Here is a 27,495-nt window from a genome sequence, read left to right as displayed (position 1 = left end):
CCTACTTCATTGTACCGAAGAAAGGCGGTGGGTTGCGGCCAATCTTGGACCTGCAAGTACTGAACCGGGCTTTACACAGACTCCCGTTCAAAATGCTGACGCAAAAGCACATCCTAGTGAGCATCCGGCATCAAGATTGGTTTGCAGCGGTGGACCTGAAGGATGCGTACTTCCACGTCTCGATTCTACCTCGACACAGACCCTTCCTGTGGTTTGCATTCAAAGGTCGGGCGTATCAGTACAAGGTCCTCCCTTTCGGCCTGTCCTTGTCCCCTCGCATCTTCATGAAGGTCACAGAGGCAGCCCTTGTCCTGTTAAGGAAAGTGGGCATTCGCATCCTTAACTATCTCAATGACTGGCTAATCCTAGCTCACTCTCGGGATGTGTTGTGTGCGCACAGGGACCTGGTGCTCTCGCACCTCAGCCGACTAGGGCTTCGGGTCAACCGGGAAAAGAGCAAGCTCCTCCCGGTTCAGAGCATCTCTTTTCTCGGCTTGGAGTTGGACTCAGTCTCGATGACGGTGCGTCGGTGCTGACCTGTTTGAAGGCGTTCAGACAGAAGACAGCGGTTCCACTGAAACTGTTTCAGAGGCTCCTGGGGTGTATGGCATCCTCAGCAGTGGCCACTCCGCTCAGGTTGATGCATATGAGACCGCTTCAGCACTGGCTTCAGACTCGAGACCCGAGATGGTCATGGCACTGCGGGACACATCGCATGGCCATCACGCCGGACTGTCGCCGCCTCTTCAGCCCTTGGACCGACCTCACATTTCTACGGGCAAGCGTTCCCCTATAGCAGATCTCCAGGCGCATCATGGTTCCAAAACGGGCTGGAGCGCTGTATGCAACGGGCACACAGCCGCCAGCTCCTGGACGGGCCCGCGGCTACGTTGGCACATCAACTGCCTCAAGTTGTTGGCAATTCTGCTCGCCCTGTGGAGGTTTTGGCCGTTGATCCAGGGCAAGCATGTGTTAGTGGATGGAATTTGGTAATTTTTTTTTTTTTTTGGATTGGTTGTGAAAAATGTATGTGTTTGATTTGCTACTGAATTTTTTGTTGTTATTTTATTGGTTGTGGGAAATTTGTGTCATTTGGTCACAGGAAACTGGTGTTTTTAAATTAGTTTTGGAAAACTGGTTGGTTTATTTTGAGTGGTTGCAGGAATTAATTTTTGATTGGCTGTGAGACATTTCTGTTTTTTTTATTGGCTGTAGAAATTAAATTATTTTTGATTGATTACTAGAAACAGGCTGTTGGTTATTAATATTTTGTTTAGGGATGCACAGTATATCGGTGGCCGATATATTATTGGCCAATACCCTGGAAAATCAAAATATTATTTTCGCTCCGATAATGGAATTACTGCCGATATATTCGCTGATAATTTGTTATGGTTTATTTGCTTGTGGCTGAGAATCTCTGACTGCCTGCGGCTTCTTTCCTTCATGCAGGGACTCAAGCAGCAGCTTCAAGCGACAGTGCGCATACACATACACAATGTGTCTCTGTGAGTGAGAGCCAAGCTCATGTCACTCTTTAATGATTATTTAAACAGATCTGCACCTTGTTGCATTGTTTTGGGGCTGGATTTAGTCATATGCTGTAAGTAGTGAGCCATTTCCCATATTTTGTTTGTTTGATGAGGCAGTAAATGAAAACACGACAAAAGCATGTATGTATGTTACTTGGGGGCAATCATTTTCACGTATTGCTTCATGAAACATAAACAGAATGTGGGAAATAGCACATTGTTACTTACAGAACAGCATTGCGATTAAAACTAGTCCAAACAAAATTTAAGTCGGTACATTTATCTGAAAATATTTCTCACAGAGTGAATTGAGATGGCTTAAAACACTAGTTTGTGAGTGAAACGAATGGGCTTGTTGTATTTTGTTTGAATTTTATTTATTTTGATTGTCTGTGGAAATTTGGTGTTTTTGATTGGTTGTGGGAATTCAGTATTTTTAATGCTTACAGAAACTGGTGTTTTTTGATTGGTTGTGGGAATTTGGCATTGTTGTTTTAATTGGCTACTGGACAATGATGTATTTTGATTGGTTGTGGGAATGCAATATTTTTAAATGGTAAGAGAATTTGGTGTTTGTTGAATGGCTGTGGGAATTGTGAAAAGTGTATGGTTTTGATTTGCTGATTTTTGTCATTTTATTGGTTGTGGGAAATTTGTATCCTTTGGTTGCAGGAAACTTGTGGTTTTTAGTTTATTTTAAATGGTTGCAAGAAACTGGAGCATTTTGATCTGTTGTGAGAAAATTGTATTTTTATTGGTTTCTAGAAACTGGTGTATTTTGATTGGTTGTGGGTAATTGGTGTTTTTGATTGGTTTTGAAAAATGTATATTTTGATTGGCAAATTTTTAGTTGTTTTTTTGATTGGTTACTGAAAACTGGTGTTTTTTGATTGGTTGTGGGAAATTGGTGATTTTTTTTTTATTGGTTGTGAAAACTTTTTTTCTTTTTTACTGTTTAATGGAAACTAGTTTGTTTTGATTGGAAGTAGGGAATTTTTGTGTTTTTTCTTTTTCTTTTTGGTTGTAGGTAATTGCTGTGTTTTTGATTTGTTGTGTGAAACATTCCAGCAGGCAACATTGAACGATTCCACTAAATAGTGCTCTGTTTAATACCATTATGACACATTTTTCAAGCAACCACAAGTGTTTGCAAAAAGCATTTCATCATCAGCCATTCAGTATTCAGACAAATTATTCACACTAAAATCAGACATCCATTGTAAGTGCTTTAATATAAACACAATTTTTTCTCTAAAAAACTGGGAAACGAATCAAAATTATTTTCTGCTTATCAACAGAATGTCAGAGATGCGTCCATAGAGCTTAACTTGTATTGAACCTGAAACATACCTTTAACAGTTTCAGGGTTATGTGTTAAATCAGAATCTGAGATATGATACATTATAAAATGATAAGACATTCCCAAAGCAGAGGAAAACCCAAAGTGCAACATCTTGCTTTTAATCATGTCCCAAAAACCTCCATCATGGAGCTCTGGCTGTGTGGCGATAAAGCTGAAGCTTCCACACAGTAGCAGTACTCTTGCTGATTAGCATCAATTTTTTGGCCGTAGCGCTCTCTCCCATACAATGCAGCGCTTTATCTGTGATTGTACATGTGGGAAACGAAAGAGAGAAAGACAGACAGAGAGGAAGAGCACTAAGCGTTCACGGGAGTCTGGGATAAGCCAGCACACATGTGCTAATAAAGATGAGTGGAGTGTCTCGCTGATGATAATGCTGAGAATGGGTGCTAAGGGATGTTGTGGGAATTGAATTGTTGTAATCATTTGTCATGTTAAAGCTTTGTGTAATTGACAGAGCTGTTCTATTTGAACTGTGCAAAGTCATCACATGCCTATCACACCGCGGACAGCAGGACTTGTAATTATTTTCTGTCAAAACACACTAATCTGACCCACCAACCCGAGTATGTGAAAGGGGTTTTTAATTTTCCTTCCTAAAAAAGAAAGAGCACCTATTATGGTTTTTCAAATATTACCTTTCATGTAGTGTGTTATATAGCTGTTTGTGAATGTAAATAAGTCTGCAAAGTTTCAAAAATCAAAGTGCACGACAAATGGAGTTATTGACTCCCAAAAGAAAGACACCTCAAATGAGTTGTTAGTAATTCCAGACTTCCTGTACTAACCTACGTAATATGGTAACAAAAAACCCGCCTCTGGTCTTCATTGGCTGCTCGCGAACAGCTTTGACCCACCCTCAAACACTACACTACGCGGTAGACCAATCACAACAGACTGGGACATCTGACCAATCAGAGCAGAGTAGGCTATCTGAAAGGAGGAGTTTAGAATTAATCCTTTAGAACGGATCATTGAACGAGTCATTTTTGACACTGGGGAAAAAAAAGGTAATGCTGCTATTAAATTATGAGCAAATTAAAGTGTTTTTTGACCTTGGATGCATGTAAATCTATTGTATGAGACCTTTAAAACAAAATTAGGCACGTTTAAAAACCATAGTAGGTGCTCTTAAAAGGCATATTTGAACTCCAGTTATAAAACGGACAGTTTCGGCTGTAAAATCTGATTGGAAATGCCATGTTCAAAAGCTGTTGAAAAATAGCTGATATATACACACCTGTGATTGTACTTCAGTTAAATTCTGTATTTACACGACAAGTTGCTTGCCAACCATAAATGTCTTACAGTTACACTAATGAACTACATTTCATTCAAACTGTTAGAGGTGTTTGCAAGGCAAGAATCACTATTACTATTACTCAGAGTTAGGCATTTGAACAAACCCTACAGCCTAACCTAATGTACTGTATGAACTTTGAACCCACTGGCATTCTAGCTGTCAGTTTGTCCAGATACTCAGGTGACATTTCACCCCACGCTTCCTGTAGCACTGGCCATAGATGTGGCTGTGTTGTCGGGCACTTCTCACAGTTTTTTGGCAATTTCAAGCTTTGTATAGCCTTCATTCCTTAAAACAATGACTGACTGATGAGTTTCTAGAGAAAGCTGTTTCTTTTTTGCCATTTTTGACTTGATATTGACCTTAAGACATGCCAGTCTATTGCATACTCTGGCAACTCAAAAACAAACACAAAGACAATATTAAGCTTCATTTAATGAACCAAATAGCTTTCAGCAGTGTTTGATATAATGGCAAGTGATTTTCTAGTACCAAATTAGCAATTTAGCATGATTACTCAAGGACAAGGTGTTGGAGTGATGGCTGCTGGAAATGGGGCCTGTCTAGATTTGATCAAAAATTACTTCTTTCAAATAGTGATGATGCTGTTTTTTACATCAGTAATGCCCTGACTATACTTTGTGATCAGCTGAATGCCACTTTGGTGAATTAGTGTACCAATTTCCTTCCGAAACAGCAAAATCTGTACATTATTCCAAACTTTTGGCCGCCAGTGTACATATTATAATGATGAACATGCCAGGGTTTGTTATAAGCATGCAGGTCAATTTAGGAGAGTCAGCTATTCAGACTAGTGTCTGAAATGTGCTACATTTAATATGATACAGTATGCGAACATCCTTACAAAAACAAAAAACAAAATCTGATTTAAGCAGAAAATCAAATTTGGGCCATATTCAGCTGCGGTGTGAACGTAGCCATAGAGACTTGGGGGTGGACTGTGTTTACTGGGGCCAGTATGAAACCATGCTTTTTACATGATTTTGGACATGTACCATGGAAAAATTGTTAATGTACAAGACATGGATACACATTTACCAAATATCGTTCTCAGTCACATTTGGAATGCTGAACATTCTATCACTAGCTGGTTTTCCGTTCATGTATTTTAACGGAAATTGTGGGATATTGCATAAAAAATGGAAACACCAAGATGCTAATAAAGTTTCCAAAATGCGCATGAGAAACGGATGTGCTCGCTTGAGGTGGATACATTTTTTATGCGGTAAGAAGACTTGCGTGGATACACATTATGCGGTAAGAAGACATGGATACACATTTACCAAATATATTTCTATAGAATGTTTACAGGAATATACTGTCAATGTGCATTAAAAAAGTAATGTAAATACGCTCATAGATTAACAATATCATCGCATAGCATCTCAAATGTTGTTATGGTTATTTTAAAATACCAAAGTCTGTCATTGAAATAATTGGCTACTGCTACCTCCCAGAATTGACTGACATACTTTTGCTCCCAAACATAAAGGCATCTGCCGCTGAACGCTAGCAAACATGAAGTTCGCCAGAGTATTTTTTCTAAACGCTCTAAACCTCAAGCAATTCATTACATTTAATAGAAGAGCAATGGTGGTGTCAGTTTCCATTTTCATTTCTTTTTTGCGCCAATGTCCGGAGAAGTGATGATTTTGTTCTCTTCAACACATAGGATGGAAATGCTACTTTTTTGCAAATTGTTTTTCTGCATAAATTAAATTCACAATTTGGATGGAAACGTATTTATATCATCAATGGGAGCTTAATCTTAAGTGTCTTAAAAAGTATAAAGTTTATGAAAAACAAAATTAGATGGCACACTAATGGCTATAGTTATCTACAAAATAAAGTTTAATACTTTAATACTACAATTTGTGCTTTAAAACAGAATGTTTTAGGAATAATTAATACAGTATTGCCATGAAGAAAATAAATAAATAAATAACAGAAACAAGAAAAGCAATTACCCCCACAAATCCACACTTTCCCAAAGAAAACTTGATATAAATGCCTTTTTTTACTTTTCATCATATATACTGTTCCCATGCTCTTTATCTTTCTACAGGATATGAAAAACACATATGAATGATTATAGCATGAAATAACATTCTCTTATAGATGAAAAAAATATTTCAAATGCTCATGTGTGATTTCAGCCATAACTTACAAAGACTGCTCTTGAAATCACACAAAACAGTTTATGTTCAATATGGACCAATTCTCAGACCAATTCTCTCACTTTCTGTCACTCTCTTACAGAACGATCAAAGTTGAAGTGTATGACTGGGATCGTGATGGCAGGTAATGAGCTGTAAATAGTCACAGTTTGCTCACCTCAATACTCACTGTATCTAACATCCATTTATTCATAATCAGTGTAATGATAGCTCAAGAGTTCTCTATGTGATACAGAGAAAACACTCTTATGATCAAATTGAACAATGGTGAAGTACTAAATTGTTCCATTTTAAGTGTTATTTACAAGCAGATTGTCAAAAATTGATTATATGTAAATGAGGCTTTAAGCGAGAACTCGACAATGGAAAATTGGTGTTGCGTCTTCAAAAACAAAACACAAAGCCAGATAACATTGTTTTCTTTAATTGTATATTTTCATTAATATTTTGCAATAAAATGACATTCATACACTTTTTGTGTGGTTTTAAATGTGCACTCAGTTAAAAAAGTTTACAAAAGTTTATCTCCTAAAGATATTAATTGTAATTTTGTAATATATGTAGGAGATCATGACCACTCACATTAAAATGAAGACTCCAGTCATATCAGTAACCGTATACATGGAGAGGGTCCGCATATGGGGCTGCATGTTAGAATCACATGACCAACCAAATACTACTCGCTTAATCTCAGTAACAGTCCTGTTATTTGACACTTTCACTCATTGATTAAGTAATCATGGCTGACTGTGAATACTAAATTTCTACAATGGCATTTGAAACTGAAAATTATTGATTTTAAATTATGCTGCATCCAAGCCAAGATGTCCAAGATGACACAAAGACAAAAGTTACTGAGTGCACCTTTTAGTGTCCAAATACCTATTGAGGGCACTTACTGTAAATGTAAATATATGACACCTCCTGTCCCTACTATGTTTGGAGTTATATCTTTTTGTTAGCACACGTCTGTATTTGTGTTTTTTGGACCCAGATGAAGTCTGATCACTAGACATCTGTAATGCAATTAGATAAATCATCAAAGTAATTTTAGAGGATTTTTAGGGTGCTTTGAACTAAGATAATAAATATTTTTATTTTAAAGCACTTGAAATGCTTGAGAAAGATCAGGAATTTATCAAGGCCTAGTAAGAACATTATGACAAATTTGATTGTCATGTCATTAAGTTACAAAGTCAGCTGAAAATAAAAGCAGCTGATGTTCGTGGTGGGTTTAATGTGATAAAATGTCCTCCATGCTGAACAGTGTGTGTGTGTGTGTGTGTGTGTTTAAACAGTCATGACTTCATTGGAGAATTCAGCACAAGCTATAGAGAACTGTCAAGAGGCCAGTCACAATTCAACGTTTATGAGGTAAGCTGTCTGGAGCACTGACTTACTTTTCCGTGTCACAAACATGGTGTTTTCCAGAAGAAAGTTTTCAAGGTATTACAAATACACAAGATTAAAGAGATAGTTGACCAAAAAATGACAATTCTGTCATGATTCACTCACCATTCTGCCCAACATCTCCTTTTGTGTTCAATGGAGAAAAAAAAATATATATTTTTAAATATATTTTTGTTATTTTAAAGAGCCAATTCAGGTGTCTGAATTGGGTGCTAAAACAGTGCACACAGTGTGTGCAAATAAACAATGCCATTAATGCCATTGTAAATGAAATACCTCCTTATTGTGTGGATACAAGGAGTCAGTTTAATAACTTTATATCTGCTGGACAATGAAGACTTATCTCAGAAGCACAAAATGAAAACAGCAGATATCCGACTAGTATTGCTGGATTCTACAGCACAATCGATTTTGATAGCTAGCATATTTTTTTCACTTTAGTAGATGGAGTTTTTGTGCATGTGACAAGTGCACAAAAGTTTGAGTCTAGAACTTCTTTTAAATGAAAAGAAACATATTTTATGGACATAAAACTCAGCATGCATATGAAATCCTTATTAAAAGGGTCATTTATCATCTTCATTTCCCCCAGATTACCATTTTCAATGTTAGTAAAGGTTTTTTGCAACAAAAACAGTTTATGACCATTTTGCATCTTCTCTCTGACCCTTGTGTTTGGCTGCTGTACCTTTACCCTTAAACTCTGCAGAGTGGGGCCAGGAGTGTGTAACAAGTCTACAAATAAAATGAACAAGATCCTGGATATATACAGGTGCATCTCAATAAATTAGAATGTCGTGGAAAAGTTCATTTATTTCAGTAATTCAACTCAAATTGTGAAACTCGTGTATTAAATAAATTAAATGCACACAGACTGAAGTAGTTTAAGTCTTTGGTTCTTTTAATTGTGATGATTTTGGCTCACATTTAACAAAAACCCACCAATTCACTATCTCAAAAAATTAGAATATGGTGACATGCCAATCAGCTAATCAACTCAAAACACCTGCAAAGGTTTCCTGAGCCTTCAAAATGGTCTCTCAGTTTGGTTCACTAGGCAACACAATCATGGGGAAGACTGCTGATCTGACAGTTGTCCAGAAGACAATCATTGACACCCTTCACAAGGAGGGTAAGCCACAAACATTCATTGCCAAAGAAGCTGGCTGTGCACAGAGTGCTGTATCCAAGCATGTAAACAAAAAGTTGAGTGGAAGGAAAAAGTGTGGAAGAAAAAGATGCACAACCAACCGAGAGAACCGCAGCCTTATGAGGATTGTCAAGCAAAATCGATTCAAGAATTTGGGTGAACTTCACAAGGAATGGACTGAGGCTGGGGTCAAGGCATCAATCACACACAGACATGTCAAGGAATTTGGCTACAGTTGTCGTATTCCTCTTGTTAAGCCACTCCTGAACCACAGACAACATCAGAGGCGTCTTACCTGGGCTAAGGAGAAGAAAAACTGGACTGTTGCCCAGTGGTCCAAAGTCCTCTTTTCAGATGAGAGCAAGTTTTGTATTTCATTTGGAAACCAAGGTCCTAGAGTCTGGAGGAAGGGTGGAGAAGCTCATAGCCCAAGTTGCTTGAAGTCCAGTGTTAAGTTTCCACAGTCTATGATGATTTGGGGTGCAATGTCATCTGCTGGTGTTGGTCCATTGTGTTTTTTGAAAACCAAAGTCACTGCACCCGTTTACCAAGAAATTTTGGAGCACATCATGCTTCCTTCTGCTGACCAGCTTTTTAAAGATGCTGATTTCATTTTCCAGCAGGATTTGGCACCTGCCCACACTGGCAAATGCACCAAAAGTTGGTTAAATGACCATGGTGTTGGTGTGCTTGACTGGCCAGCAAACTCACCAGACCTGAACCCCATAGAGAATCTATGGGGTATTGTCAAGAGGAAAATGAGAAACAAGAGACCAAAAAATGCAGATGAGCTGAAGGCCACTGTCAAAGAAACCTGGGCTTCCATACCACCTCAGCAGTGCCACAAACTGATCACCTCCATGCCACGCCGAATTGAGGCAGTAATTAAAGCAAAAGGAGCCCCTACCAAGTATTGAGTACATATACAGTAAATGAACATACTTTCCAGAAGGCCAACAATTCACTAAAAATGTTTTTTTTATTGGTCTTATGATGTATTCTAATTTTTTGAGATAGTGAATTGGTGGGTTTTTGTTAAATGTGAGCCAAAATCATCACAATTAAAAGAACCAAAGACTTAAACTACTTCAGTCTGTGTGCATTGAATTTATTTAATACATGAGTTTCACAATTTGAGTTGAATTACTGAAATAAATGAACTTTTCCACGACATTCTAATTTATTGAGATGCACCTGTAAATACTTTCAGTATACTGTAGTTGTATCCAGATAATGAAAGCGCATTTGCATTTACACCTTCTTTGAATGTGGTCAGAATCCATCCTTTACCACCAAAACTTGTTATTATCAATGTGATCAATTTTAAAATAAATGTAATTAACAAGTTTTAGTTGGTTAAATATTAGGTCTCAATCTCAGATAGCATCCCAGCCTGAAATTTCTATATCAAATCTATATAACAAAATTACATGTCTGACACATCTCTGGAAACTTAAATGGTTTTTTTTGAAGGGGTGAGATTAAAAGTGTCTGAATGGAATAACAATCAGAAACAGCTTGTGTTTTCTTAATTAGAGGAAGGGATTTCACGCTATTGTTCAAAAGAAACACACAGTAATGTGAGGATTTAAAGACACAGATCTCCAGAGATGTTGGCAGCCAGTCTGTCCCTCAGGCACTAAATATGTGTTCTTCATAACTCATCCAGCTTTAGTGAGTACTCAATATTTTTCAGTTGAAATACTCAAACCAGCCCATCTGGCACCAACAATCATGCCACGATCCAAATCACTGAGATCACATTTTTTTCCCCATTCTGATGGTTGATGTGAACATTAACTGAAGCTCCTGACCCATATATGATTTTATGCACTGCACTGCTGCCACACAGTTTGCTGATTAGATAATCGCATGGATGATTGTTGGTGCCAGACATGCTGGTTTGAGTATTTCTGTAACTGCTGATCTCCTGGGATTTTCACAAACAACAGTCTCTAGAATTTACTCAGAAATGTGCCAAAAACAAAAAACATCCAGTGATGGGCAGTTCTGCAGACGGAAACGCCTTGTTGATGAGAGAGGTGACGGAGGTCAACAGAGAATGGCCAGACTGGTTTGAACTGACAAAGTCTAGGGTAACTTAGATAACCGCTCTGTACAATTGTGGTGAGAAGAATAGCATCTTAGAATGCTATTCTGAGATGTGGGTTGGCGCTGTTTTGGCTGCATGAGGGGGACCTAGACAATATTAGGTAGGTGGTTTTAATGTTGTGGCTAATCGGTGTATATATATATATATATATATATATATATATATATATTTGGTGTGACGCCTTTGAAACAGCACCAATTCTCCTAGGTACACCTGGACACAGTTTTTCTTGGTTGTTGGCAGATAGGATGTTCCAAGCTTCTTGGAGAATTCACCACAGTTCTTCTATCAATTAAGTCTCAATTGCTTCTGTCTCTTCATGTAATCCCAGACTGACTCGATGTTTAGTGGGGGACTTTGTGGGAGTCAAAACAAAACAATATGTAACAATATAATGCTTTATTAACATTTTCCAGACAAAGCCTTCCACAGTATAAAGATAGAAAAGCACTAAAATAGCACCAATTCAAGTAACATTAAACATTTCCCAAAGTCTAACTGGAACTAATTGAAAGAACTAGTCTCCCCATAGGTTGTGTATTCATTGCAATGGGCATTATATCTCTTAAACTCTCATCCTCCACGATATTAATCAGCTGGCAGACTGTGGCTATCCACTTTGTTACTGCAATCATGAAGCTGCATTCATGATTCGTGTCAGGGCATCAATGCCAGCGTCAAGCTCCGCTTTGAATTCCACATGAAAAGCGCTTGCAGACAAAAACATCCAATTCTGCATTTTGGTGATAGTTAAGACTTTACGTGCTTCTGAGGCAATTCAAATGCGCCTTACATAGGCTGAAAAATACTTGATTTCTATCACAAGTCCCATCTGGGCTTGTTTGTGTACAGCAAATTGCGTTAAGAGGTTTTTTGTCCATCATTTTATCAATGACACAGAAGCGCTAATGTGTGTGTGTGTTGTGTGCATCAGTGTAATGACTCCGGGCAAACACATTACAAAGGTTCCACCCTTCCCACTAGTGTTTATTGTGGGTTTTGCTGTATTAAGGTTAAATGTGTTATTAGTGATTAAGAAAAATGTACGCATTAAACTTTCTAAATTAATCACATGCGTTAACGCTTTAATTCTGACAGCTCTAATACACACATATACATTCACCTACCGGTTTATTAGGTACACCTGTACACCTACTTATTAATTCAGTTATCTAATCAGCCAATCGTGTGGAAGCAGTGCAATGCATAAAATCATGCAGATACAGGTCAGGAGCTACAGTTAATGTTCACATCAACCATCTGAAAAAATGTGATCTCAGTGATGTCAACCGTGGCATGATTGTTGGTGCCAGACGGGCTGGTTTGAGTATTTCTGTAACTGCTGATCTCCTGGGATTTTCCATGTCTCTAGAGTTTACTCAGAATGGTGCCAAAAACAAAAAACATCCAGTGAGCAGCAGTTCTATGGACAGAAACGCCTTGTTGATGAGAGAGGTCAACGGTGAATGGTTCGAGCTGACAGAAAGGCTACAGTAACTCAGATAACCACTTTGTACAATTGTAGTGAGCAGAATAGCATCTCAGAATGCACAACATGTCATGTCAAACCTTTAGGCGAATGGGGTTCCACTTCTGTCAGCCAAGAACAGAAAACTGAGGCTGCATATATATAATTACCTTGAAAATATGTTTATTTATTTATTTTTTATTGTTTTTTTTTTATTTATTTTTTTTATTAGGTATTTTTTGGAAATTAATTATTAAATTGTGTACCCAAAATAAGTTTTTCATAAGTGTATAAAACCAACATGGACACAAAGAGTACATTTCAATAAACTTGACGTGTGTGTGGAGGTGAGGGCGTGGTCGAGTGCCCATCTGGGGAGAGAGAAAGCGGTAAGGACATCCACCTGAGATGAATTGTGACTAATTACCATCTCTATGTTCACAGTGAGAGTCGGGGGAGATAAAAGATGGCCAGTTCACAGAGAGAGGAGAGAGACAGACAGACCAGAGACTTCGTGTCTGTCCCCTGAGAGAGAGAGAGCCTGAGAGGGACCCCGGCAGCAGCGAACCCCCATGTGATGCTGACGAAGATGGGGGCGCAAGATGAGCCACACGGCACAAGCTCTGGAATGGCCGTGGGCGCAATTGTCAGTTCACCTCCTACCGCTGCTGACTGGGGAGACCCAACTCACGGCCCGACAACTCCTGGTCGACAACCTCCTGAGGTACCCTGAGCTGAAGAAAGCCATCCTGCAGCGGGTCGACCGCAGTCCCGAAGAGCATCAGCGGTGGTTCCGAACCCTGGTGCTGAGTGAAGTTGGCCACCCATTCAACATCATTCAACAGCTCCGCGACGCCTGCCGTGGGTGCTGGCTGAGGAGCCTAGCGACGTTGGGGCTGTCATCGATCTTGTGGTATTGGAACAATTCATCACCAAACTACACTAAAGGAACTGCAGAGTGGATCCAGTGCCACCGACCGGCGTTACTGGATCAAGCAGTGCTGTTGGCGGAGGACCATTTAGTGGCGTACCCGGGGGCTGGCGAGCCCCTCTCTCTCTCTCCCTGTCATGGTTAGTTCCCGCCTCACCCATCCACTAGTTTTGGGTACTAATTGGCTGGCTTTTCCTGAATTGTTAAAGGGGTTGTGTGTGGATGGGTCCTGTAACCCATCGGCTTCCCCAGCCCTTAGGGGAATTTCCCTCTGGAGCAGATGCAAGATGAGACTCTTAAGCACGTGTTTGACTAACTGAAAGTAATTGATGGTCAATGCCTTCAGCTGCGCATTGCACTCACATATCCGTATTTCTCAATTGTAAATGATCGGTTGTATCGAGTTACACAGGATGCTCAGACAAAAGAAGATACAGCCCAGCTGTTAGTACCAAGGAGCCGTCAGGAAATGTTGCTCCAGGCGGCTCATCATAGTCCGATGGCAGGTCACTTGGGACAGGGTAAAACACTAAACCATCTCATAGCCTGTTTCTATTGGCCGGGCATTCGCGGGGATGTTAGCCGGTGGTGTGCGACATGCCGCGAATATCAGCTGGTGAATCCACCGGACACTCCAAAAGCGCCATCGCTCCCTCTTCCGTTGATCAAGGTTCCCTTTGACAGAGTTGGCATGGACCTCATCGGGCCATTAGAACGGTCAGCACACGGGCATTGCTTTGTGTTGGTTCTGGTGGACTACGCAACACGACACCTGGAAGCAGTGCTTCTTCGCAACATCTCAGCATATAGTGTTGCGGAGGCACTTTTCAGAATAATCTCCCGAGTGGGGATTCCGAAAGAAATCCTCACTGACCAGGGCACTACTTTCATGTCACGTACACTACGCGAGCTGGATGCATTATTAGGTATTAAATCGATTCGGACAAGTGTGTACCATCCACAAACAGACGGCTTGTTCGAATGATTTAGTAAGACCCTAAAAAATATGATTCATAAGTTCGTGCACGAAGATGCTCGGAATTGGGATAGGTGGCTCGAACCCCTGTTATTTGCAGTACGAGATGTCCCGCAAGCCTCCACAGGGTTTTCCCCATTTTAATTATTATATGGGCATAAGCCCTGTGGTGTGTGTTAGACACCATGAAGGAAAACTGGGATGAGGGACCTTCACAAATCAAAAATGAAATTCAACACATTCTTGACCTGAGAGCAAAACTCCACACACTGTTTTATCACAGGATAATTTGCTACAGGCACAAGAATGTCTGTCCTGGCAGTATAACAAGGGAGCTCAGCTACGGGAATTTGCACCGGGAGATAAAGTACTTATGTTACTGCCCACATCGAGCTCTAAATTACTCGCAAAGTGGCAAGGGCCCTTTGAGGTCACACGGCGAGTTGGGGAAGTCGATTATGAGGTAGTGCGTACGGATGGGGTGGGGCTCGTCAAATTTACCAACTCAACCTACTAAAACCATGGAGAGAGGCAGTCCCCGTATCCTTGGTGATGGTAGTTCCAGAGAGGGAGGAGCTCAGCCCGGAGGTGAGTCTAAAAGCCAATCAGTTTACCCTTGCGGAAACCACCTCTCGCCGTCACAACGTATGGAGTTTGCCAGGTTGCAAAATAATTTCTTTGACTTGTTCTCGCCTCTCCCCGGCCGCACTAATCGCATAAAAACACCACATCAAGACAACCCCAGGGGTAGTGGAATGTATTCATCCCTACCGCTTACCCAAACAAGTAGTACGGGAAGAATTAAAGGCCATTCTCGATATGGGCATAATAGAAGAATCCCACAGTGATTGGGCCAGCCCGGTGGTTCTGGTACCTAAGAGCGATGGCTCTGTCCGGTTCTGTGTGGATTATAGAAAGGTCAATGTGGTGTCGAAATTTGATGCTTATCCAATGCCTCGTATTGATGAACTGCTCGATTGGTTGGGCTCGGCTCGCTTTTATTCGACACTGGATTTGACAAAGGAAATTGGCAGATCCCCTTAACGCAGATGTCCCGTGAGAAAACGGCCTTCTCCACACTGTTTGGATTACATCAGTTTGTAACCTTTCCGTTCAGTTTGTCTGGGGCCCCGGCTACATTTCAGCGTCTTATGGACTGAGTCCTCAGACCGCACGCTGCGTATGCCGTTGCTTATTTGGATAATATCATTATATACAGTAATGATTGGCAACGGCATATGCAGCATCTGAGGGCAGTTCTGAGGTCACTGCGACGAGTTGGGCTCACAGCAAACCCGAAAAAGTGCACAATTGGATGGGTGAAGGTACGGTATCTGGGGTTCCACTTGGGTCACGGGCAGGTGATTGATAAAACCACAGCAATCGTGACCTGCCCGAGACCCAAGACGAAAAAGGAGGTGAGACAGTTTCTGGGGCTGGCCGGCTACTATCGAAGGTTTGTGCCTAATTTTTCCGACATCACCAGCCCACTGACTGATCTCACTAAAAAGGGAGCCCCAGACATGGTCCAGTGGACGGAGTCGTGCCAACAAGCTTTCACGCAGGTAAAAGCTGCACTTTGTGGCGATCTGCTTTTGCATTCCCCTGATTTCTCTCTCCCTTTTGTTTTACAGACGAACGCATCGGACAGGAGGCTGGGTGCTGTTCTGTCCCAATAGGTGGAGGGGGAGGAATGCCCGGTGCTGTAAATTAGTTGAAATCTCTTTATGAGAGAGATGAAGTACAGCACCATGGAGAAGGAGTGTTTGGCCATCAAGTGGGCGGTCCTCATTCTCCACTATTATTCGTTGGGACGAGCATTCACCCTCTGTTCAGACCACGCCCTGCTCCAGTGGCTCCATCACATGAAGGATGCCAAAGCCTGGATCACCCATTGGTATCTGGCACTCCAGCCATTTAAGTTCGAGGTTGTCCACAGACCGGGCACAGATGGCTGTCGCAGACTTCCTCTCCAGAAAGGGGGGGGGGGTGTAGGCAGTCCAGACGGTTGCCCCGGCCTGAGTCGGGTGGTGGGGGTATGTAGAGGTGAGGGCGTGGTCGAGCGCCCGTCTGGAGAGAGAGAAAGCAGTAAGGACATCCACCTGAGATGAACTGTGACTAATTACCATCTCTATGTTCACAGTGAGAGTCAGGAGAGATAAAAGATGGCCATTTCACTGAGAGAGCAGAGAGACAGACAGACCAGAGTTTTCGAGCCTTGTGTTGTGTGAAACTGAAAAGCGGACTGTTTATTTGAGTGACGCTGAAAAGCCGGCTTGTGTTTTGAAGTGAAGCTGTACAGCAATTACTGATTATTTGTGAACAAAATGGACACGTGAACTGTGGAAACCGGTTCCCGCTTCCTCCTTTATCTGCCCAACTCGAACCTTTGTTACAGTGTGTTTTAAACTACATTTTTAAAAGATTTCTAATTTTGTATCACCTCGGACAGCCTTATTTGTCAATTACCCTTATATATTGTTACACATAATTGAAATACATGGTCTTTTGTGTGTGACAAAGTTGGTGATGTCCTCAATTAAAAAAACAACAACTATAAAATAAATAAAGATTTTGTATTATTATTATTATTATAAAAATCCAAAAAATTTTGGATTAGTGTAATTATAATTAAATGAACTTTATCTAAAACAATACAAGTCTATGGTACTGTATGTCCTTATTTAGATCAGAAAATGTGCGTGTGTTTGTCTGCATGACTGTGTGTTGGCGTTTAAGTGAAACCATATGTTTTCAGAATGGACCATGAAATTTGTCTATTTATATTAACTGGCAAACATATTCTCTTTTTCAGTCTGCAAAAAACCATAAATACTTCAAGGGGACATGTATTAAAAAAAATTTGACATTAGAATTAGATTAAGTTTATAGACCGCCTACTCTTATATTTAGATCTTAAAACTTCCTTCCCTGTACACCCAGACCATTTATCGAAATGTAACTTTAAAAATGACTTGTTGATCAATCTTAATGATCATGACAATAAGATGATTAACGTATGACCACCCACATTCACATATTAACACCAATTCAGAAACTTCACCTGCCCTCAGAGGTTAGCCAATAATAATAGAAGTAATTTACATATACTGTAGATATCTTACTGTTAAGGTACAGTAGCAAAAGAGAGAGGGTGGAAAATAGTCATGATGGAAAATGGTTTTGTGTTTGGTACAAGAAACAGGTGTTTTCCACACAATTGTAGGACTAGTACCTGAACTAAAATCTGTTTGTTGTGGAACTGTACCTCTTCCAACAACATTGTAACGTTGTTTTAACACCAGGGACACAGAAAGCATTTAAATAAGCTTTTGACGCTGTTATAGCGATGATGTCTTAATGCAACAACAGCCAAGACGATTAATTATTTCACGGCCTCCGTGTTTTTATTTTCCTGTTTAGTTGTGAAAAACTTCACTTGGTCAAGATGCACATGGATTTGTAAGAGATAAAGTAAAACAACAGGAGAGCCAAAGCAGAGTAGAAGAGATGGCTTTAATGTTACCCTCATTTGCAGTCAAATGCATTTTGTCTGTTGCTTTCTCTTGTAGTCTTGTTTGATTTTCTTAATTTTCAGTCTACATAGTTTAACGTTGTGGTCATCATAGCCAAACTTGACAAGATTGTCAGATATTATTTGTGCATTTTCTCGTTTCTGGTTAACGGTTCAAACTCACAATTTTTTTTTTCTCCATAAATACTCTGAAGAGCCATAACAGCACCATCTATCTGTCCATTTCAATTTGGAAAACCTATGATAACAACAATTCAACAAAGGTTCTAGCGAAGCTTTCTAACCTATCTTTTAAAAATATCCGTTATCAGCTATCTGATGGCTGTTGTCACATTTCTCTTGACCAACGAGAAATGTTCTCTTTTCTTACTGCACCCAAATAGTTCCACTTTGCAAGGAAATTACTACCCCTGAAGCAGGTAATAAAAAGTTTCCTGGTTTGGTTCAGCAGCACACGCGTAGCTCAGCAGCTCTGCTCAACCCTTACACACATATGTGAAACGGGAGATTCTTTTTTGGATACTTTGTGGGTTTTATGTTAGTTCTGTTAAGGGAATTGTAAAATTAGTGCAATATTCTGAGTAGTAGGCTAGCAGCTACAAGTTTGTTTACAAATGGTGGCTGCCGACTCCTCACGTTTCTCATTGCTTTGTGCGTCATAGGTTTTTGACCAATCACAGGCAGCAGCACCTCCCACAGTCCCTCTATGCCACCAAAAGTGAGGGCTTATATCTCTGGAGAACAAAAATGGGCTTTTCCCAATCAGTGGGCATTTTCAAACCACTGAGAGTCCCTACTTTCATTGGATAGTTTAGAAATGCCCATCCTGCTTTGGAAACACCTACAGATTTGAAAATACCCATTACTGTTCTGCAGAGAACTATACTTGCCAAAAGTACCCCAGAGTAGGAGCTAAAAATGTAACTTAAAGCAGCTACGAGGAACTGTAGGTCCTCAGGTGAGAAAACTACGAAAAGTATTAGTCCCGGGGAAAAGTGTCTAAAACAGCTTTAGTCCCTGAGGTGGGAAAGGGCCTAATGTGAACATACAATAGTTTGAGGAACTAGGAAAAGTTCCTGCAGTGGAAAAATGCTGATTATAAGTGGACTTTAGGGTGGAAAAGTATGCAATATGGTTTCTTAATGCATTATGTTCACAAATGTAATATATATATATATATATATATATATATATATATATATATATATATATATATATATATACAGGTGCATCTCAATAAATTGGAATGTCATGGAAAAGTTCATTTATTTCAGTAATTCAACTCAAATTGTGAAACTCGTGTATTAAATAAATTCAATGCACACAGACTGAAGTAGTTTAAGTCTTTGGTTCTTTTAATTGTGATGATTTTGGCTCACATTTAACAAAAACCCACCAATTCACTATCTCAAAAAATTAGAATATGGTGACATGCCAATCAGCTAATCAACTCAAAACACCTGCAAAGGTTTCCTGAGCCTTCAAAATGGTCTCTCAGTTTGGTTCACTAGGCTACACAATCATGGGGAAGACTGCTGATCTGACAGTTGTCCAGAAGACAATCATTGACACCCTTCACAAGGAGGGTAAGCCACAAACATTCATTGCCAAAGAAGCTGGCTGTTCACAGAGTGCTGTATCCAAGCATGTTAACAGAAAGTTGAGTGGAAGGAAAAAGTGTGGAAGAAAAAGATGCACAACCAACCGAGAGAACCGCAGCCTTATGATTGTCAAGCAAAATCGATTCAAGAATTCGGGTGAACTTCACAAGGAATGGACTGAGGCTGGGGTCAAGGCTTCAAGACACAGACATGTCAAGGAATTTGGCTACAGTTGTCGTATTCCTCTTGTTAAGCCACTCCTGAACCACAGACAACATCAGAGGCGTCTTACCTGGGCTAAGGAGAAGAAGAACTGGACTGTTGCCCAGTGGTCCAAAGTCCTCTTTTCAGATGAGAGCAAGTTTTGTATTTCATTTGGAAACCAAGGTCCTAGAGTCTGGAGGAAGGGTGGAGAAGCTCATAGCCCAAGTTGTTTGAAGTCCAGTGTTAAGTTTCCACAGTCTGTGATGATTTGGGGTGCAATGTCATCTGCTGGTGTTGGTCCATTGTGTTTTTTGAAAACCAAAGTCACTGCACCCATTTACCAAGAAATTTTGGAGTACTTCTGCTTCCTTCTGCTGACCAGCTTTTTAAAGATGCTGATTTCATTTTCCAGCAGGATTTGGCACCTGCCCACACTGCCAAAAGCACCAAAAGTTGGTTAAATGACCATGGTGTTGGTGTGCTTGACTGGCCAGCAAACTCACCAGACCTGAACCCCATAGAGAATCTATGGGGTATTGTCAAGAGGAAAATGAGAAACAAGAGACCAAAAAATGCAGATGAGCTGAAGGCCACTGTCAAAGAAACCTGGGCTTCCATACCACCTCAGCAGTGCCACAAACTGATCACCTCCATGCCACGCCGAATTGAGGCAGTAATTAAAGCAAAAGGAGCCCCTACCAAGTATTGAGTACATATACAGTAAATGAACATACTTTCTAGAAGGCTAACAATTCACTAAAAATGTTTTTTTTTATTGGTCTTATGATGTATTCTAATTTTTTGAGATAGTGAATTGGTGGGTTTTTGTTAAATGTGAGCCAAAATCATCACAATTAAAAGAACCAGAGACTTAAACTACTTCAGTCTGTGTGCACTGAATTTATTTAATACACGAGTTTCACAATTTGAGTTGAATTACTGAAATAAATGAACTTTTCCACGACATTCTAATTTATTGAGATGCACCTGTATATATGTGTGTTGTTTGGTTCTTTGTATATAAGGGCCTGTATCTTGTATACAGTATGTGGCTTGTTGGATGCATATTGTAATGCAGTTTAGAGAAAACTGCTTCATCCTCTGAAGAAGCTGAATTTCTACATTTAAAGTTAATTTCAATCTAGAAGGTATTTTGTATAGAGACATAACAACATTACATGCAACAAAATGATGTAGATGTCACAAGTTTTGAGGGAGGACCTAACTGCAGAGGCAATAATACAAAAAAAGCTTTATTTAAAATAAACAAAATACAAACAAAAACTCTCAGGAGGGAGAGGAACAACAAAGCAGGGCAAAAAAACTAACTAAAAGATAAACAAAGACTAGACAAACCAAACTTCAGGAACCAACAGGGAAACAAAACTAGAATCCACAAGACACACTTGCAAACTACAAAACAATCTGGCACAGGACTGAACACGAGAGGAGCTTAAATAGGGGAGAAAGCAAGGAGAGTAATGAGGAGGGCAGGTGTAACTAATGAACTGATAAGGCAAACGAGAGGGCAGGGTTATCACTCAAGACAGAAGAGCATGTGGCAATGAAAAACCCAAACAAATATACTCACAGACAGGACAGACACGATACAAGTGTCAGGATCCAGTCAAAAAATGGTACAAAGTGACAGGATCCTGACGCTATAGACAAGACACAAGAACACATGGCTATGAAAACGAATCCAAAGCCACGTGTTCACACACAACAGAACAAAACATGGATGTCTGAATCCAGCCACAAAAACTATGAACTAAACCAACAGAAGTGGCTGGATCCTGACAGTAGAGTTTATGTTTATGAGTGCAATTGTTTTACAGTTTCCATTATCCCGTAATCACTCATCTCTTCAAACAGGTCATAAACCCCAAGAAGAAAGGAAAGAAGAAAAAATATCTCAACTCTGGAACAGTAAGGAGAAGCACTTTTTGTGCTAGCATGTGATTTTGGTGCAGTGTTGGGGAATAACTAACTAACATTAGTGATCCTACTAATGTAACTACATTTTAAGTGTGGTAGTGGCTTAGCGGTTTTTCGAAATAGTGCAGGTTTTACAGTAACAATACTTTTTCCATCAAGTAGCTGTGTAGCATAACAAAACACAACATTGCTGTTTATAAATCCAGTTTTGTGAAAGTGAATCGTTTTGAATATTTGGGGGGATTTCTAACTTTAAATTCTGACTGGATGTGCTACGTTGGAAGCCTCTATAAAATGCCAATGAACACACACCTGTGACAAGTCATTTTCTTTTCATTCACATCATTGCTTGGTAACTGCAAACAGCCACAGTTAGGCTAATGAACTATATTACTTGGTGGAATAACTGTATATTTCTATAATTATTAAAAACAAATGACATATGTAGAGGTCTGCACGGCCATTAAGTTGAAACCCATACCCGGCCCGTACCCAACTGGTACAATCAAATTTGAAGCCCCAACCTGACTTATGCCCGAATCTGAAATCACTCAGTCTCTTCATAATTTCTTCTCCAAGCAAGCACATTTTTTAGTTTATTTAAGCATCATAGGCAACATTTGTAATAGTAAACATACACAGTTTTAACAAGGCACAGCAGCCCCTCAGCACATATTGGCTTACCGTTTATCAAGTGTTGAAACTTTGGTGGGTGAAGAACAATCTGGAATCATGTTTAACAGTCACATGAAGTCCTCTTTGCAACCTGAACTTCTTCAGAACGTCAGTTCTATCAGAAGACTCGTAGACTAAATAGATTCACAGAATCTTTTATTAAAAGAATAACAGCAACACAGTTGGTTAATGTCCATCTTTGGTGTTAGCCCCTGTCCGACGGTCCGATGGGATTCTAGCTTGAACTGTAAGATCCTGCCAGATGAAAGATGGCAGGAAATGTAAGCGCAGCGTAGTTCTAGCAAGAAGACTAGCAGCTGTACATCATCGCACCATTAGCTAGGTAACTCCTAGCCAATCACATGTAAGCCAATGCTTTATAAGTCTGCTCACAATCTATCATGTTGCTGTTTCAGTGTGCTAACACGGCATCCTCCACCACCCCACCACCACCAGTTGAGTCCCGTACTGCACGGGGGTAGGCTCCTCGCCCCTGCCTCCTATCTCCGGCAGGATATGACGGTTCGGAGTACAACTTCTTCGGATCGCCAGACGGGGCTTACGCCAAAGAGAGACATTACATTTCTGTTTTATATTCATCAAATAAATGTAATCTTAAATTTCACTCAAGTCTGCGAGTCTTCCTGATAGAACGAGGAGCCTACCCCCGGTGACAGGACAGGGACTCTACTGGTGGTGGCAGCGGTGATGTGGAGGTTGCCACATCAGCACACTGAAAATGCAGAGAGAGATAGGCTAAGAGACCTTTAAAGAAAGAAGCAATATGTGATTGGACAAGAGGTTATATTAATTATTAGTGTACTGATGAATGATTAGGAGTCTCCCGCTAAAACTACACTTACACTTCATATCTTTAAAAAGGTACAACCTTAAATAGCTTGTGTTGTTAAGGACTGTTTGTTACTGGCTTGTAGTGTAAGTAGTTTATTTACTTTGAAACTGTAGCTTGTCAAATAAGTCATAATTTAAAGTGGCTAATTCCCCAACACTGGTTTGCTGCTACCTGTTTCCCCTTTGCTTAAATTAGAAGCATTTTTACTCTGAAACTTCAGTTAATTGTTGATAAAGCAACATTGATGGCACACAGTATTGTCATGGGATTCTCTGACTTCCTGTTATGTCACAGGTAACACTGCTGTCATTTCTCATTGATACTGAAGTCACCTTCCTGGACTACATCAAGGGCGGGTGAGTGATGTTTCAGTCATTTGCAAACACTTCTTCTTACGATCAGCCTCTGAGGGCAACCAGGATTTTTCACACAACAAATGCCAAAGCAAAGTAACTTTTTGCTCTGACTTTTGTTCAAACCCTTAACCCTACCATTTCAAACTTTGGCATTTAACTTGTCCTGCACTGTTTGTGCTATGGAGATGAATGAACCTCAAATCATGCGGCTTATTGAGGAGCATCTAACATGCTCTAAAATCTATATGACGTGTAATTTTTACCAGAATATCATAGAGACTTGGGCATGGGCTCTTTTGACTTGGGCTAGAAAGGAACCACCCAACAAGAGTGTAGTCCGTCATTAGTCCATCATTAGACCAAGGTGATGCAGGCCGAGAACAGTGAGCTGCTTCGCAGTTCAACCGGCCGGTAATTTCAGTGAGGTCTAACAACCACAACATCTTAGCATCTAGGTAGTAAGTTTTGTATGGGTAAGAATAAAATGTAGAAATCTAGTTGCATTTAAATTATCACATTAGTAGTTGCTACAACACAACTGTTTTTGTAAACCTTGGGGGTTCTTACACTTGGTCAAAAACGATCATTTAAGACACATGAAAGTGACTTAGGGTGTGTTCACACTTGGCAGGTTTGGTTAGATTAAAATGAACTCTGGTGCGATTGTTCTGTTGGTGCGGTTCATTTGAACAAATGTGAACGCTGCGGACCGAGACCGCCTGAATAGTAGGTCTCGGTCCGCTTCCAAACAAACTATATATTCGATTGATGTATGAACGCAACATGGACCAAAGACGTCTAAACGGACCAAAAACAGGAATTAATTTGCCTAATACTGACCTCAAGCATACCTGGTTCTTCTCATCATAGGAGCTATGTTGCCCATTACAGTTCGGTACAGGCGTCGTACCCGCCGTCAGCCGTCCTTGCAGCATATCTTCGTTTGTGTGTGCAATGGAGGAATTCCTTGTGCTCTTTTGACTCCTTTAAAAAAAAACACCATATATACATATATAAATCTAACGAGTGCATTTCGCCCAGCAGCCAGCATTGTTTTGGATGTTCAGCAAGTTCCGTCACAAAAATACGTCATAAAAGCTGTCCAATCAGGTTGTGACTTTTTCTTGATGACTTTTGTTTTATATCTTTAGGTTCGGTGTTAAAAATGACAGTGTGAACGCTAAGCGAACCAGGACTAAATGTATAATTTTCTTTTTTGGTCCGGACCAAGAGGACCAAGAGAACAGAACTACAAGTGTGAACGCACCCTAAGAGACTTTGATGCCAAGGAATCCTCAGTAACAGTCCTTTGACTTGCCAACATGTCCTTGTGAAGGATGTTTTAAGTGCTTTTGTGTAATTACACAGTCAGGAGAAATGAGGGACTTCATACGAACTAGTCAGACCACCACGAGTGATGTAGTCCATTCGTAGCAGATGATAGATAAGGTTGGGTTGCTAATCTTAGCGCAGATGTTTGAGTGCGTCCATATGTATGTGTGATTAAATGCAAGCTTTGCTGTCTGTCATTCTCAGAGGGTTAGGCAGGGTGCATCCATGCATGGCAGATCGCACACCCACGTCGAGCGACACTTTTCATTATGGAGGCAAGTGGGTGGCTGCAGTCACCTCTGCTCTGGCATCCATTTTTTTGCCAACTCCGTCCTTTTATCTTGAGATGTTTTGGCAAAAGATTAAAGCACTCGAGCTAAATTTGTCCACTCATGGGTGGTACAATCTGCATGTGTCACTCACACTTCCTGTAACTGTAGTATAACTCTATTTATGTGCAGTGCAAGTCATGGTTTAAAATGAGTCAACTAAGTAAGTGTTAAGGGCCAGTGTTTAAACAAGATTTTGTAAGAACTGTAAAATTAATGACTAATGTCTTTGAAGTTCATCCTGGATTAACTGCAGAAGTTCATATAGATGCATTGTCCTTTGTTAGTTGGCTAATGAAGGCATTTGTTGGCAATTTATTGATAGTCTATGTATTCCATTTTAAGAGTGTAGTCCATCATTAGACCAAGGTGATGCAGGCCGAGAACAGTGAGCTGCTTCGCAGTTCAACCGGCCGGTAATTTCGGTGAGGTCTATCCTAAATCCAAGGTTCAGGCAATGGCAAATGAAGTATCCCATATCTTACGGTTGGAGTTGGCATCAGTTCATCCTCTGAGGTCCATCGTAATAGACTGAAGTGTTGTCTGGCTGGCACCGGCTGCATTTTGTCATCATCACTCAGAGACACGTAGCAGTGGAGTCTGATACCAAGCAGGAATGGAGCTGGATGCGACCAGTTCTGGTGACCTCGGGATAGGAGTCCCTTGGATGAGACATGGAAACAAATAGAATAATATTAGCGTAGATGCAATTACATTTTTTGCAGAGTTATAGATAATGAGCAATGTTTCAGGTTCCGGCAGACCTAACTAAAGCAGCCTAATTGTGTGGTGAAGAATAAATTAGGTGTATGCCTGGCTAAATAGTTGAGTCTTTAGTCTAGACTTAAACTGAGTGAGTGTGTCTGCATCTCGAACAGTGTTAGGGAGACTATTCCATAGTTTAGGAGCCAAATAGGAAAAGGATCTACCTCCTTTTGTGGATTTTTATATTCTAGGAACTATTTACAGGCCAGAGTTTTGCGATTGTAATGAACGTGATGGATTATAGCGTGGTAGAAGGTCACTTAAGTACTGTGGAGCTAGACCATTCAAAGCTTTATATGTAGTTAACTGGATTTTATAATTAATATGAAATTTAACAGGTAGCCAATGTAACGACGATAAAATGGGGCTAATATGATCATATTTCTTGGTTCTAGTCAGCACTCTGGCTGCTGCTTTTGAACCAATTGAAGTTTATTTATTGAACTTGCTGAACATCCTCCCAGTAATGCATTACAATAATCCAGTCTTGAGGTTATGAATGCATGAATTAGTTTTTTGGCATCAGCAACAGAGAGCATGTGTCGTAACTTAGCAATATTTCTTAGGTGGAAGAATGCTGTTCTACAAACATTGGAAATTAGATTTTCAAATGACATATTGGTATCAAATATAACACCTAAATTCTTCGCTGTTGAAGACTATGTAACAGTACATCCATCGAGAGTCAAATTATATTTTAAAGTCTCTGTACGGTGGTGTGGCCTAAATCCTGACTGAAATTGTTCATATATACTATTTCTCTATAGAAACTAACATAATTGGGAGGACACAACATTTTCTAGTATTTCTGACATAAATGGGAGATTTGAAATCGGTCTATAATCAGCCAATTCTCCAGGATCAAGTTGTGGCGTCTTAATAAGCGGATTGATAACTGCCATTTTAAAGTTTCTTGGTGTAGGTTCTGCTGGTTGCCTCACATGGGGCAGCAATTATTATGTAGGTTCTACTGGTTGTTTAGATCAGTGTTACTATCAAATAATTAATAATTATTTCTTTAGTTATTAATGAATATTTAAATTAAATAATAGAATCTAACTCATTAAAGCCTCATATGGGGCACCAGTAAATGTAGTGCGCTACGTTCAGGAGCGGGTTTGGTTATTAGCAATAATTAATAATTATCAAAGATAATTATCAGTTATTAAAATCAATAGAACCTTGATTTGAATCAATGTTAGCTCTTTTAATCCTTCACATTAAAGATAATCATCAAATTCAATAGAATATTAATTATTATCAAAGATAATCATTAATTATTAAAATCAATGGCACACTGATTAGAATTAACACTAGCTTATTGATCCTTCAAATTCAGCAATCATCAAAGATAATGATCAATTATCAAAATCAATAGAATATTAATAAGGATTAATATCGCCGGGGCACCACCCTGGAATCAGGGACTAATAACCAAACAGTATAACAGTCTCAATATTAGA

The 27,495-nt window shown here is 39.9% G+C and overlaps 1 protein-coding gene across 3 annotated transcripts in view; it reads left to right on the top strand.

The window, feature by feature from the left end:
- The window catches only part of LOC127435324 (copine-8-like), a 359,118-nt gene that overhangs the window by 225,255 nt on the left and 106,368 nt on the right, over nucleotides 1–27,495 (top strand). For all 3 annotated transcript variants that reach the window (XM_051688722.1, XM_051688725.1, XM_051688724.1), the window contains 4 exons: nucleotides 6,479–6,520; nucleotides 7,695–7,770; nucleotides 21,660–21,713; nucleotides 23,545–23,606. In XM_051688722.1, coding sequence (XP_051544682.1) covers nucleotides 6,479–6,520; nucleotides 7,695–7,770; nucleotides 21,660–21,713; nucleotides 23,545–23,606 — 234 coding nt within the window. The remainder of the gene's footprint in view (nucleotides 1–6,478; nucleotides 6,521–7,694; nucleotides 7,771–21,659; nucleotides 21,714–23,544; nucleotides 23,607–27,495) is intronic.

The sequence above is a fragment of the Myxocyprinus asiaticus genome, chromosome 45 (genome assembly GCF_019703515.2).
Source record: "Myxocyprinus asiaticus isolate MX2 ecotype Aquarium Trade chromosome 45, UBuf_Myxa_2, whole genome shotgun sequence".
In the NCBI taxonomy this organism is placed as follows: Eukaryota; Metazoa; Chordata; class Actinopteri; order Cypriniformes; family Catostomidae; genus Myxocyprinus; species Myxocyprinus asiaticus.
Note: the sequence above shows the minus strand (reverse complement) of the source record. Positions and strands in the feature narration are given on the sequence as shown.